Genomic DNA, 14676 nt, shown 5'->3' on the forward strand with positions numbered 1-14676 from the left:
ACTCCTCCACTTGCACTTGGCTGGATGACCTTGAGCAAGCCATAGTTCTGATAAGAGGTGTTCTTGAAAAAAGAGCAGTTTCTGTCAAGAGCTCTCTCAGCCCCACCTACCTCTCAGGGTGTCTGTTGTGGGGAGGGGAAGGGAAAGGAGTTTGTAAGCCGCTCTGAGACACCTTTGGGTAGTGAAGGGTGGGATATAAATCCAATCTCCTCCTCCTCCTCCTCCTCCTCCTCCTCCTTCTTCTTCTTCTTGATACCACTTGACTTGCATGACTCAGCTAGGCCTGGCTGCTTGCTTCTGTTCATCAGCAGCCACCCTATGAAAGCTAGTGTGATGCAGCAGTTAGAGCTTCAAAGTAGGGTCTGCAAGACCCAGGTTCAGATCCGCATCTTGTGGTGGAAGTTGAGTGGGTGATTTTGGACCAGTCACATATTTTCAGCCTAACCAACCTCACAGGGTTGTTGTGCAGATAAAAGGGAGGACAGAATAATGTAAGCTGCTTTGGTCCCCACTGTGGAGAAAGACTGATTTTCCTAGATAGAGGCTGTGGGGGAGGGGGTGGAGACAGAAAGCTGAAAACTGAGAGGCAGATAAAGATAGGTTAGTTGTTGGGTGGGGAAATAGGGTTGCCAGCTCCAGGTTGGGAAATTCCTAGAGATTTGGGGGTGGAGCCTTAGAACAGTGAGGCTTGGGGAGGTAAGCAGCCTCAACAGGGTATAATAGCATAGACTCAACCCTCCAAACCAGCCATTTCCTCCACGAGAACTATCATTGCCAGCCTCTAGGTAAGGGCTGGAGATCACCCAGAAGTACAACTGTTGTCCAGGTGACAGAGATCAGTTCCCCTGGATAAAATGGTTGCTTTGGAGGGCTGAGTCTATGGCATTATACCCTGCTGAGGCTTCTTGCCTCCCCAAGCCTCACTATTCCAAGGCTCCACCCCGAAATCTCCAGGAATTTCCCAACCCGGAGCTGGCAGCCCTAAGGTGGATTGATCTCTGTAGCTGGGAGATCCGTTGTGATTCCCAGAGAGCTACCACTGCTGCTGTAGGGGGAGAGGAAGCAGGTGGATGGCTGGGAGCACCGCCATCATTGCTGCTGCTGCTGCTGTGCGGGATGGGGGAGGAAGCCGGCAGGAGGCTGGGAGAGTGATGGGGTGGGGGCAGAAAGAGAGAAAGAGTAATGAGGTGAGGAGGCAGAAAAACAGAATGGTGATGGGGCAGAAAGAGAGAGGAAGTAACATGCATGGAGGACAGATAGAACGTAAGAAGGGGGGGCAGAAAGGAAAAGTGTGAGAGAGGTAAGGGGAGAGGGGAGGAAGCAAAGGTGTGAGGAATGGGATTACCATGTGTTGCCTTGGCAGTTTGCTATTCACATTGCCATTTAATTTTGTATTCCTAGTCCTGTTGCATTGTTCGTTGAATATCTTATACTGGATGGTTACATTTCCCCCCTCTTTCTGTACTCTGTAATCAGCCTTGAGTCTTAGTGAGAAAGGTGGGCTATAAATAGAGATGGCATTGTGAGAGTAGCACACCTCTATCCCCCAGTGTTATTATATTATACCGTATAATAACTGGAGGGTATATTAGTATTTATTGGGAATGCTGTTGGGAGGGAGGGGGTTTGGAACTAGGTTAGAGAGACAGTTAGTGAAAGCTGGCGGTGAGGTCCTCTAGTAGACATTATCAATTAGTCTGGTGGAACTCTCTGCCAAATAACATCCGTGACCGGTGAGACTTGATGCAGTTCCACAGGGCCTGTAAGGCAGAGTGTCACGGCAGGACCAGGGGGCGTGACGCAAACAAGCAAAAGTCCAGGAACAGTCCGAGGTCAAGCCGGGCAAACCAGGTAGCAAGGTTCAAGCAGGTTTAAATCACAGTCCAAAAGCAGGGTCAGACATACCAAAGTTTCAAGTCCATAAATCACAATGATACCAGAGGAGTCAGAGATGCACGCAGGGTCAACAAAGCCGAAGGTCAAAAGCCGAGGATCAAGCCGAGAAGAATTCCACAAGGTCTGGAGCAGAGATGCAAGGATTCAGGTCCTGAACAAACGACGTTGCCAGCACAAATGACTGCTGGCAACAGACTTGCATATATACAGTGCTAGCTAATCAACTCATTAGCTAGCCAGGAGTGAGGACAGGACCCTGTCAGTAATCAGGGCTAAGAGATCTTCTGGCACGCATGCGTGCATTCTGCCTTTGCTCTCTCAGCTGTTGTCTTCTTACATTCCTGAGCCTGGTTACAGGTGGAGGCGAGTCTGATGATGAATTACTGGGCTGCAGCAGAGACTGATCCCTTGCAGGTGTTCCCTGGGAGGCTCTATCCTCCTCACCACTTAGATAGCTTTCAGCTACAGGATCCAGTCTTTGCCTTTCTGCTGCAGTACTGTCCTCAGGAGCCTGTTCAGGGTCCTCAGGAGCCTGTTCAGGGGCATCAGCAAAGGCAGGCATGACATCAGCAGGGGCAGGCATGACACAGAGATGTTCTGCCAGGCATTTGGTTACATCTGGTTACATTTGGTTACAACAGCGACGGTTACATTCTTCTGGTACTACCACTCCCTGCCTCCCCATAAGGCAGCGGCACTACTGAAATTTTTAGTGTCATCTTTTACGGTAGGTTAATTGGAGCTGCGGTGACTCAAGTGGTTAAGACGCTGAACTGCAGGCTGTGGAAGGTCAGTAGTTCAGCAGTTTGAGACCCGGGTGCCGCATGATGGAGTGAGCTCCCATCTCTAGTTCCAGCTCCTGCCAACCTAGCAGTTCGAAAGCAAGAAATTGCAAGTAGATAAATAGGCACCACTTCGGTGGGAAGGTAACAGCGTTCCGTGCACCTTGGTGTTTAGTCATGCCGGTCACATGGCCACGGAAACGTCTTCGGACAGCGCTGGCTCTTCGGCTTTGAAACGGAGATGAGCACCGCAACCCTAGAGTCGGATTCGGCTGGCTTTCAAGCAAGGGAACATTTACCTTTACCTTTAGGTTAATTACTGTGCCTTTTATTGTTTTAAAATTGTTTAAATTATGGACTATATGAATTTATTATGTGGCTCAAGTGGTTAAGACGCTGAACTGCAGGCTGTGGAAGGGCAGTAGTTCAGCAGTCCGAGACCCGGGTGCCGCATGATGGAGTGAGCTCCCATCTCTAGTTCCAGCTCCTGCCAACCTAGCAGTTCGAAAGCAAGAAATTGCAAGTAGATAAATAGGCACCACTTCGGTGGGAAGGTAACAGCGTTCCGTGCACCTTGGTGTTTAGTCATGCTGGCCACGTGACCACGGAAACGTCTTCGGACAGCGCTGGCTCTTTGGCTTTGAAACGGAGATGAGCACCGCAACCCTAGAGTCGGATTCGACTGGCTTTCGAGCAAGGGAACCTTTACCTTTACTTACACTACCCTAAGCCCTGCCTGGTGCGGGAGGATGGTTCAAAAACTAATTTAACAAATAATAAATAATTTTATTGTTTTACCTTGGAATGTGTATTGTTTTAAATAGTTAATTTAAAACCCAACATTAAAATACCTCAAACATATCAACAGATAAAACAATATACATTCCAATATGGCGCGGAGGGGGGGGATTTCAGCTTCCAGAGGGCTCCTGGGTTTATGAAGGGGTGTGTGTGAGAATGCCAGATTTCATACTGTCCCGTTGCTGTCCTCAGCCAAATGTCTGGTGGAACATCTCTGGCGTATAGGCCCTGCAGAAAGGTAGTAATTCCCGCAAAAGCCCTGGCCCTGGTTGAGGACAGCCAGATTCTCTCTCAGATCTCCCAAACAGCCTTCTTGATGAGTTCCAGAAATACTTCATCCGCTGTCCTTCAGAAGACAGTGCTCTTTAGAAAGGCTTTTGGGAGAAGAGATGAGACTGAATCTGATTGCTGTATGTATGATGCAGTGTTTGGCTGCGCGGTCACACACACTAAATAACCCACTTTCAATCCTCTTTCCAACTGGATTTTGCCAGTTCACACAGTAAAAATCCAGTTGGAAAGTGAACTGAAAGTGGATTATTTAGTGTGTGTGACCACAGCGTAAAATTGTTTCTAGTTATGCTGCATTTTAATGACTGCTTTTTATCATAGATTGTGTGATGATTGTTCTGTAAGCTTATTGAAATGTTCTGCTTGAACAAAGGAGAGGCAAGGTATAAATCTTTTAATAAATCAGTTTTCCCACAGTGTATATTTAACTTTGCTAGCCCTGAAGTACAGAATAAGCTTGTGTACACATGAAAAATATAGGGATTTTGGAAAACCAGCTATCACATTTTGCAGTGCCTGTGGCTGCTGAGGCATTTAGTATTGCAGAAACAATGTCCTGATGTGGCAATTTCATACTAGCTGCGTGAGTGGCACAAGCATTCATTGTACATTGTTTTGCTACCCCTGAGGTGGAGAAAGATGATACACAGGGAGCAGATCTGAGACATGAGACTTTTTGAAAGTAAGCTATCCTATTGTGCAGCATCTGGACCAGAGAGAGGTATAGTCTTCTAAACATGAGGTATTGACATGTAAGAGTTTGGCATTAGACTGTCTCAAAGACACACCATATAGTTTCTTTAGCTCTGGAATTCAGCACAAACTGTGCATGTTTTGAAAACCAAACATCATTTTGCTGTCTTGGTACCAGAAAGGATTTTTTTAATGGGCATAGAGATTAAGACTGGGATAATTGTTAAAGACAGTTACTGTCATCAAATGATTTTGCAGAGTTTGGGATCCATATTTTGTGGCAACCCCAGAAGAATTCCAATAACAACCAGAGTCCTTCCAGAAGATGAGAACAGGAGAGACTGGAGTTATATCCCGCCCTACACTCGGAGTCTCAGAGTGGTTTACAATCTCCTTTCCCTTCCTCTCCCCACAACAGACACCCTGTGAGGTAGGTGGGGCTGAGAGAGCGCTTGAGAGAACTGCTCTTGAGAGAACAGCTCTGAAAGAACTTGTGACTGACCCAAGGTCACACCAGCAGATACATGTGGAGGAGTAGGGAATCAAACCCGGTTTTCCCAGATTAGAGTCCACACTCCTCACCACTACACCAAACTGGCTCTCTTTCATCACTGCCTATGGAAAGTGAAAGTGATAGCAGGCATACTATCTGAACAGAGGTCTCAGCAGATGCTTAAGCTGCTATAAGAGCTTGGCAGTTTGGTGTAGTGGTTAAGAGCAGTGGACTCTAATCTGGAGAACTGGGTTTGATTCCCCACTCCTTCACAAGCCACAAGGATTAGATAGGGACTCTGGAGCAAGCGATGCTCTGTCTTCTTGGTGCTTGGGGGGGTCAACAGTGGGAGGGCTTCTAATGTCCTGGCCCCACTGGTGGACCTCCTGATGGCACCTGGTATTTTTGGCCACTGTGTGACAAGTGTTGGACTGGATGGGCCTTTGGCCTGATGCAACATTGGCGTCTCTTATGTTCTTATGTTCACATGTTGCCACCTGGATGACCTTGGGTCAGTCACAGTCCTCTCAGAGCTCTCTCAGACCCACCTACCTCACAGGGTGTCTGTTGTGGGGAGAGGAAGGGAAGGCGATTGTAAGTGGCTCTGAGACTCCGACTGAAGAGTGGGATATAAATCCAACTCTTCTTCCTCCTCTTGGCTTTGCAACTAAAATAAGAGCTGTGCATATCAGTTGATGGACCTCGGGCTCAGCCATTCGCCTTTTCCTTTTCCCTGTGCATCAAGCGGGCTGTCTGCCCTAAAAAGCTATATAAAAATATTCCTGCAATTAGTTATTCAGCTTACTGAAAGCAGAACTGCCCCAGGAAGGGAAGTCCCTTGGTAACATTCTGGGCAAGGAGGAAGCTGTTTGGCATCCCTTTCATCCACCTTCTACTTTAATTAGTACTTTTAGACAGAATGCTTTGAGAGGTGCTTCCAGAGCCATCTCAGTGCTCTAAAAGATGTCATGTATCTTCACCCTTGAATTTTTGTGTATGCATGTGTGACTTCTGCTCTCATTGTACACAGTGTAATTGTGTGCATTTGATGTTTTCAGGATAATCAGTAATAATTTTCATCCAATACTGTGAAAGATTTCTTCAGAACAGCATGATATAATTTTAAAAGCAAGCACCTTGGTCATTATCCCCTTTCACAAATATTACTGTTGAAATGGTCAGCTGAAACCAGAGTTCCCTTTCAACAGCATCCAGAACGGCTTATGGAATATAAGGCTATATGCAGAATTGTACCAGTAGGGTTGGGCCATTCCTGGTGAGCAATAATGCCTAATACAATAACACAATGCTGAAGAAGCTGAATTGGGGGACTTCATCTTAGTTGTTGAGTAGGCAGGCCTTTTCAGATTTTCTGACTGACCTCCATTGTTTCAGAACTGGGAAATTCCTTTCAAATGAATCTGAATGATGGTGAATTTAAGCTGCAGAGTGACAGATGAAGTGCTACATTAATAGGAATTGTTGTCTGTTGAAGGGGAAGTAAACACATGGCTGGAGATGTGAAGGGTTTCCAGTAGGGAGAAAAAAGGCTTTCCAGCAGAAATATCTATCTTTGGAGAGGAGGAAGAAAGCCATCTGTACAGGATTTTCACTCCTGGCTCCTAGATCTGTAGAACAAGACTAGTGGAACATGCACAAAGACATTTGGAAACTGGAGGGGTTTTTTTTAGATAACGTCGCTGGTTTTGATGTGTTTTGTGTTGGTCTGATCACTGTTGCTTTATTGTGGCTTTGGTATTTTGGCTGTGTTTATATTTTGTATTGTTTAGCCCGAGACAGTTTGTGAGTCTAGACTTGGCTGAAAGGCTGGGTAGAAATTGATTGCAAATAATATCTTGACGCCTCATGGTAGTAGAAGTGGGTTTTCATCCCACCCACTGCTTAAAATTCTGCACAAGAGTCACTTCAGTGAACAAAGATAAAACCCTATTTTCCACTAAGCAAGCTAGCTTTAAATTGTGCTTCACACAGTTTCTGGCTTAGTTTGCTCAGCACACAGCAGCTTACTGCTTCGTATGGAAAGTCCTTCTATTTAATTAGGCTGCAGCCACAAATAGGCAGAGTTCAAGCCAGGAAATAAATTTGATTTGTTAAGCCAAATAAATATGAGAGATTCCAGTAGTCTGGGGGCCAAGTCACTACACTGCTATTTGTTTTCCCTGTTCTAGGCCTTTCTTCTGCTGGTCTGTCTGAATCTATTGCCATGCATGTAGTGTTGACATGCCACCAGAATAAAATTAATTAGCATGTTCAATTGCTGTGTTTTTTTGAAAACTTAGACCCAATCTCATACGTGCTGTGAAAAAACTTCTTCTTTTTCCTGCTATATATTTTAAGCGTTGGTTATTGACAATATGAAATTAATATCATTACCTATTAAAATTTAACCTTAGCTATTTTTTTAATATATGGATGTCAATTCCAATGTCATTTTCAGGGTAGGACATCCCAGGCCTTGTGTCTTCTCCTCTATATCTTCATCATAAAGTGCATTTTGGCTCTTTCTTGATCATATAACTGCTAGCTAAAGAGAGATCTTTCATTGTGTTCCTGATGCTTGTTTGAATAGCACCTCTAATTTGCCTTAATCATTGTAATCATCCTTTAATGGCATTGAATAAGTGCTGAAACTGATGGAACAAACTGTAGAAGAACAGCCAACAATTTGAACTCAGTGGGGTACCTGTAGTTCAGTATGGTGATGTCGTGGTTAGGGTGTTAGACTAGGATCTGGAAGTCCCGGGCTTGAATCCCCACTCCGTCATGGAAGCTTGCTGGGTGAGCTTGGACTGGTTGCACACTCTCAGTCTAACACACCTCACAGGGTTGTTGTGAGCATAAAATGGAAGAGAGAATGATGTATGCCGTTTTGGGCCCCATGGGGGGGGGGAGGTGGGGTATAAATCAAGTAAAGAAATAAACATACTACAGTTCAGTTTTGTGTGAGGAAGCCCACCCTTTTAACCTCAAATATCACTGAATGAATATATGTGTGTGTGTGTGTGTGTGTGTGTGTGTGTGAATATATTAGTTAAATGTAAAACTCCTTGTGATACCAAGAAAAGGTTTTCATTCCATAACTTTAAAACTGTTAAAATAAATTGATCTAAATAAATAGAAATAAATAAATAAATGATCTGAGAGGATTTTTATTGAGCAGATTTCCAGTTTGAATGTATTTGCTGTTTTTTCTTGACAGAACTTTGAAATGCCACATGACATTGTTGCTACTGAAGACAGAACAGTGTACATTGGTGATGCTCATGCCAACACAGTATGGAAATTTACATCCACAGAAAGTATGTAACATTTGCCTCAAAATCAGAAATCTTTAGTAGTGTGCATATATCTTACCAAAGATCCTGCTGCTTTAAGAGCACATCTGCATTACAGTCTTTAAAAAGACTTAGGAAGTATACTGGATACACCCACACTTCACTGTGTGTGTACATGAAAGGGCTGGTACTGTCCTAATGCCCTGCATGTGCCTTCCATGGAACTCTATCCCACAGAAAGGAATTAGTTCACTACCGGCCCCAACTGTGCAATTGGTATGGTTCCCTGCTGTCAAAATGGGGGACTGTTTTGTAGATTGTTGTTCTGCTTTTGTTTATCTTGTGGTTTTAAATATATTTGTAACTATTTTAATTGCTTAAATTTTTGTGCATCTCCTTGAAGATCTCCAGATTTGAGATGCTGTATAAAATATTTAAATATTTTTAAAACTACAGAACATCCTGGATTTCAGAGCTTACAGTTTTATACAATGAGCTACCATTTTTGGTGCAATTGGCTGCCTTACGAATGAGCATCTTTTAATGGTAGAATTTTCATACTGCTCAGTTCTACAGACATTCAAATAAGAGGAGATTGTTTCAGCTGTACTCAGACTATGGTAAAACAAGGATCCAAGTAGCATTACAAAAAATAAGATTTCTGAAACAGGTTCCTTTCAGTTTCCCACTGTTTTTCAACAGCAAAGCCTGTCACAGACATAGCTTCTGCTATATTTATTTTGTTTGGGCGATTGGGAGTCATTTGCCACTTTTCCTCCTTTAGAGGGTCACCAAGGTAACTTACAATATCAAAGGCTGTATTGCCATGCCTGGCTTGTTATCCTATTAGAGAAATGACTTCATCCTCAACTTTGTCCCTCAGCATCTGGCATTCTATGTCCACTGACAAGTCGACTGAGAATTGTAGTCATTCCACTGGCTGAAAGGCTTAATTTTCACTTTCCTGTGCCATTTTTGCATCTTGTTAACCTAAATAAGTTGCTCCCGCTGGAACATTTACTGCTATTTGGTCATTAAAGCTGGCACTTGCTCTTGGCTCACACATGCTCTTTAGCGGAAGGTGTTCCCTTCCAGTAGCTCTTTTCTTAACGGTGTAAACTCTTGAACTAGTTACTTTACCAAATATGTTGTAAATGTGTATATTATATTCTATGTCAACAAAAAGTGGCATCCAGAGCCACACACAGCTGCCATTAAAAACACCCAAATAAAACCCATTACAATAAAACTAGAAACTGTTGGAATAAACTTGTTGTTGTTCAGTCGCACAGTTGAGTCTGACTCTTTGCAGCCAGGCCCGCCTGACTTCCATCAAGTAAATTTTATATATTAAATACCAATTGCAAGGCAAAGTTTCTCATAAACAAACAAACAAATTGCAAATGAATCTGCTTGTTATTCAGTAAGCCAACAGTGCACAGGTTAATATCAGTGTCATACAGATGTTCACAACAGAAATGTATAGGAAGTTGTATGCTTGGTACAGTAAAAACACAGTAATAAATGTGGTCTGGTTTTGGCATCAATACAGACAAAAAACATGGGGAGGAGGAAAAATTATGGAGCAGCCAAACATTAAAAGATATGGTTTATTCACACTGATATTTTATTTATTTATTCACACTGATATTTATTATTTATTCACAGTTTGGCCCGACAGCCGAACATTTCAGGAGCGTTTCACTAGTGGATTAAAGGGGTGGGTTCACACAGGCACAGCTGTCTGGCGTTCCCCAGCCGTACTCAAGCCGTCTTGTACCACTTCCCTCCCGAGTTTTAAAAGTACCTGGTGGAAGTGGTAGCAAACCGAATGGAGAGCGGGTTGATTCCGGTTCCCTGACATGTGAACGCAAGCGCTGTAAGGCAAGAACAACCCGCAGTCATTGATAATAGGCACTGGCTGTTTCCGCGGCAGTCGCCCATGCGCATAGGCGTATGCAGCGGAGCACAGAAACAGCCACTAACAGCCCGCCAGGGGCGGGCCAACAGTGTGAACGCTCCCTTGCACTTCCTCCATGGTATCCTCCTGCTTCATTTGCTGCAGTGTGAACAGGAATACCACGACCAAGCCTTTCCGGGTCTGTTCCGGGTCTTCTTTGACGCGACTCCCTAGTGCTGCAAACTGCCAGTCTGAATGCTGCCATGGTTTATTCACACTGGGAATCTCCACCCAGTCACTACCAGTTCATGCTTATCAATATACTTGTTGCCGCTCTAGGTTTTCAAAGTCCTAAGTTCCTTCTGTTAAAAATGAAAAGGAAAAAAACCCTACCAAATTAGGCAAACACAAAAGGAAACCAAGAATTAACTTGAGAGGTTTTTGTGCCCTGTAAAGAGCGAGCTGGTGTACCACTGCCCCTGTTGGGCCCTTAACACTTTCCAACTGCTGACCCAGCCTTTCCCAAAATATTTTTACAGAAAATATATTGTGCAAAGGCAGGAACTGTGCTGGTATGTATTGGTCAGATAATATATCAGTCACAGAAATATATGAGTTTTCTTGATGCAAAGTAATTTTGTGAGGAGAGGTGTATGTGTGGTGTCTACCATCTGTTTTAGCAGTACACTTAAGCCTAACTTACTGTTCTGCCTTCCTGGACAGGAAATGTTTCAGGATCTATTTTGAGAAAGTTGTACTACCTCCTCTCCCATAGATTTTGCTTATATTATCAATTATGATCTGCCGTGATAATCTTGTGAGACATTGTAAATGCCTGTAAAGTATCATAAATGGTGGCCATTGTTGTCTCCTATGTATCACACAAGTTACACAATTTTAAAAGTAAATTTTATGTTGCAGAAATGGAGCATCGGTCTGTTAAAAAAGCTGGGATCGAGGTACAGGAAATAAAAGGTTTGTTTTTTCTCTACAGCTTATAGTTTGAATACTTGGGGTGAAAGGGACGCAGCATCAGTACAAAATTAGAGGAAAGGTTTTCAGATGATTCCCCCACAATTACTTAGTGGTAAGATTGGATTCCATTCAAATAACTCTCTGGAATTGAGACAACTGAAAATCTTGATGTATCACTAAGTACTAAAACTTTAGAGGGGTAAGGTGAGCTTCCTGTTCTTGGTAGGTAGAGCTCAGACCATTGGCTGCAAAACCTTAGAGGTTCAGATGTTGACTGGCCTTGCACAGATTTTAAAAGAAGACTAGGGAGAAAGTAAACATTTTTGTCATTATATCTTAAATATTTCTGGGGGGGCATGGTGGCTGAGCTTCCAGCTAGCTGCATCCCTCTCACACTCCTACTATTCACACTGAGGATTATCAAATTGCTCTCAAAAACCAAAACTAATTCAGAAACAAACTTCAATGCCGGGTATGGGAAGGACCACTAGGGGGAAGAAGGGGGCAAAAGAAACCAAACCCTACAGGCCCCCAAGGAAGATTAATATGGACTCAGAAGTCTCGGAAGATTTAGAGACGCTCATGCCAGAGGAATTGGCAGCGGGACCCCGCAACCTTGACCTAACTTATCAGACTTCAATCCTGCATGCTTTTATGGAGATAAAAGACGAACTTAAAAAAGAACTAAAGACCTTGAGTGGGGATGTTGGACAATTAAAAAAGGAATTTGGCCAGCTCACACTAACAACAGAGCCGATAAACAAGAAACTTGATGAACTTACCTCAGCAATGAGAACGACAGGAAAAAAGTAGAAGCAGCTCACCAAATTGTAAAGCAAACGGTGGACGAAATGAAGGAGGTAAAGAGATCAAACTCTTAAGAGATCAAACTAGGAAGGCCAAACTTCGTGGGGTCTCAGTAAATTTTCCTAAAACAGAAGCTCTTACTGTATCTTTAAATAAATGGTTGTAGCAGATACTTGACTCAGTAGAGGAACCGAAGGAAGCGGAGACCCCTGAAAGGATTATTACCTCTGCCTTTTGTTTAAACATACCAAAAACAGCTCCAGAGGGCACTACACCTGGCATTTCAATTGAATTCATGGAGGTACAGACCAAAAATAAACTCTTTAAAATTGCAAGAAAAAAAGAGGGCCTGTTCCTTGAAGACACAATTGTTTTTCTATTCGCTGACGTTACAGCGAGAAGAAAGCTCTGAGACACAGCAACAAAACTGAGACAGCATGGAATTAAATACGGTGGCTTGCATTAGGCCATCTAGTGGTCAATCTTAATGAAAAGGTATTTACAGCACACGACCAGCACTCTGGAAAGAAACTAATTGAAGCAGTGACTAAACAATCAGATGGAGGTGTTTGAAAGTAGATAGTTTATGTTATTAGTATAATAGATATTGTTGAGAGCAATTAAATGGAAATGAAGGGAATTTAGAATTATATTTAAAGTGGCAACTGTTTATTAATTGTAAATAAAATAGTAATTAACATAAAAGCACAGCTGTTAAAATTACAGGGCATGGTAAGGAGGTGGAAGGTGTCCTTCCCTCAAGACCTCTGGTAGTAGGGAGGAGGGTTCCCTTCCGGCTGAAGGGGTTTTCTCTTCAGCCCCCGGTATAAGAGGCAACCCCGTCCAGCTTTCTTTTCAAGTATAGAAGAATATAGAAATATAGAGATGAGCGTATAAAACAGAAGCGAGAAGACTGAATGGGTAATAAATCAATTGAAAATTAAAGGAAGATGTATTAATGGTTAGAACGTAATTTAGAGGGAGTTGTATGGTGGTTTTATATGCGGGTAGGAAATGGGAATAAGAAAAAGAAGAGGATACAATCTGGATTTGGATTAAGTTTAATTTGTTGGTTATGTAGATGAAATGTAACCTCATGTTGTGTTTAGATTATGAAATAGAGTATAAATGCATATTGTATGAAATAGTTCTGTGAAATATATACTCTGCAAAATAAAAATATTTCTGAATTTAATTCTTTAAAAAGTAGAATATTTCAGACATATATAAATATTATACCATAGGGGCAAACTTCATATTATGTGCTAATTTAGAGCTGAGAATTCAAACCTTCCCCTCATCACAAATAGCTTCCTCCCCACCCCCAGTGGGGTTTCAAAATTTGTATATACTTGCAAATATGTGTTTGAACCCTTGGAGAAACAGAATGCTGCTAGAGGGAGTAATTTGGTACAGAGAAACAGCAGGCAAGGACAGAGGGGATATCTTCCTTCCTCTGCCACTTCTCTGTTCTACCCCCCCCCCCCAGCAATTTTTAAACTTTGGAACAGCTTATTTCTTTACATTGGAATAGTACACTTTAATTATGTGGACAAGTGTGGGGAGAAGGTATTGTGGACAAAAACGCAGCCTCTTTTCCTCTGAAATAGACCAACTAGCTGTGCATAGAATGCTACCAAGGAGCCGTCTCAGCAGCTTCCTGCCAGCTGTGTATGCACGCACTCTCCCTTCTCTCCAGGCTCCTCATTAAGAGACTACATAGCCAGGGCCAGAATCTCATTAGAACAGATGTCTTGTAAGATTTGGCAGTTTGCTCCAGCTGTGACAGCAGGTAGCCACCTTCAATGTACATTGGTGCTGTGGTGCCAGGATTGGGAGCAGCCAGTGGGACCCTGTGCCACAGTGGTTTTCGAATCTCTTTTCAGTCATTAACTCACTGAAGCTCGTTTGTAAGAACTGGATTGTTAAGGGACCCACTTTACAAAATTGTTGCATGGATAAGTGAGGATTGCAGTGTATTTGGCACGCAAAGGATGCATGTAGACAAACAGCTCCCCCCTCCCCCCGGATGTTGAGGCTAAGGCTTGTTCAATTAGCCTTGGCTCTGAAGTCTTATTATGTACCAAACCCCTTCAGACAAACAAGTTCCACGTATTTATGGTCAAATAGCAGTTTCCACACTTATGGGCAGGGGAGATGATAACAAAAGAGAGCTCTATGGATGAATATGCCCCCAAATGATTATGGCAATTGTCAGTGTTACAGAGGAAAGAGAGAGAACATGCAATCAATCATGAGATCTTTCTTTCCTTCTTTTTGTTAGAAAAGTGATCATTCTTGTTCACAAGGCTTTTTAATGGACCACTGCATGCAACAAATCTTGGAGCACTGTTACCTTATTTTGGTCCCACTTGCAAAGTAATTTCATGCTACTTTTCCTTTCCCCAGAATAAAATGCAAGAATCTCACTTGAGTTGACACTGAACAGGCCTATAAATACTGAATGAGAAATTAAGTATATAGCATTAGAGGGCAACAGGCTGTATCAATGGCCCTTTTTTTTTGCACATTATGGAGGGGTAAACCCAAACTTGCCATCAAGAGGTTCAACACAGCTGCCTCCCTCTTCCTCTCTCCTGGCTTCAGAACCTACCTGTGAGAGAGGTGTGAGCCGGCCTCTTGCATTCCCACTCACAATCAGAGAACTTCTACCTTGTCCTGTTGTATTAGATCCAGAGCAAGGCATTTTTGTCAGTGGAACAGAAAATACCTCCCCCCCCC

General features: G+C 43.1%; 1 protein-coding gene across 3 annotated transcripts in view; it reads left to right on the forward strand.

Annotated features, from left to right (window-relative positions):
* PAM (peptidylglycine alpha-amidating monooxygenase) overlaps positions 1-14676 on the forward strand; it is a 142665-nt gene that overhangs the window by 121069 nt on the left and 6920 nt on the right. For all 3 annotated transcript variants that reach the window (XM_015424091.1, XM_015424092.1, XM_015424090.1), the window contains 2 exons: positions 8177-8276; positions 11074-11127. In XM_015424091.1, the coding sequence (XP_015279577.1) occupies positions 8177-8276; positions 11074-11127 (154 nt within the window). The remainder of the gene's footprint in view (positions 1-8176; positions 8277-11073; positions 11128-14676) is intronic.

The sequence above is a fragment of the Gekko japonicus genome, unplaced genomic scaffold, assembly GCF_001447785.1.
Source record: "Gekko japonicus isolate JY-2015 unplaced genomic scaffold, Gekko_japonicus_V1.1 scaffold779, whole genome shotgun sequence".
Classification (NCBI taxonomy): domain Eukaryota; kingdom Metazoa; phylum Chordata; class Lepidosauria; order Squamata; family Gekkonidae; genus Gekko; species Gekko japonicus.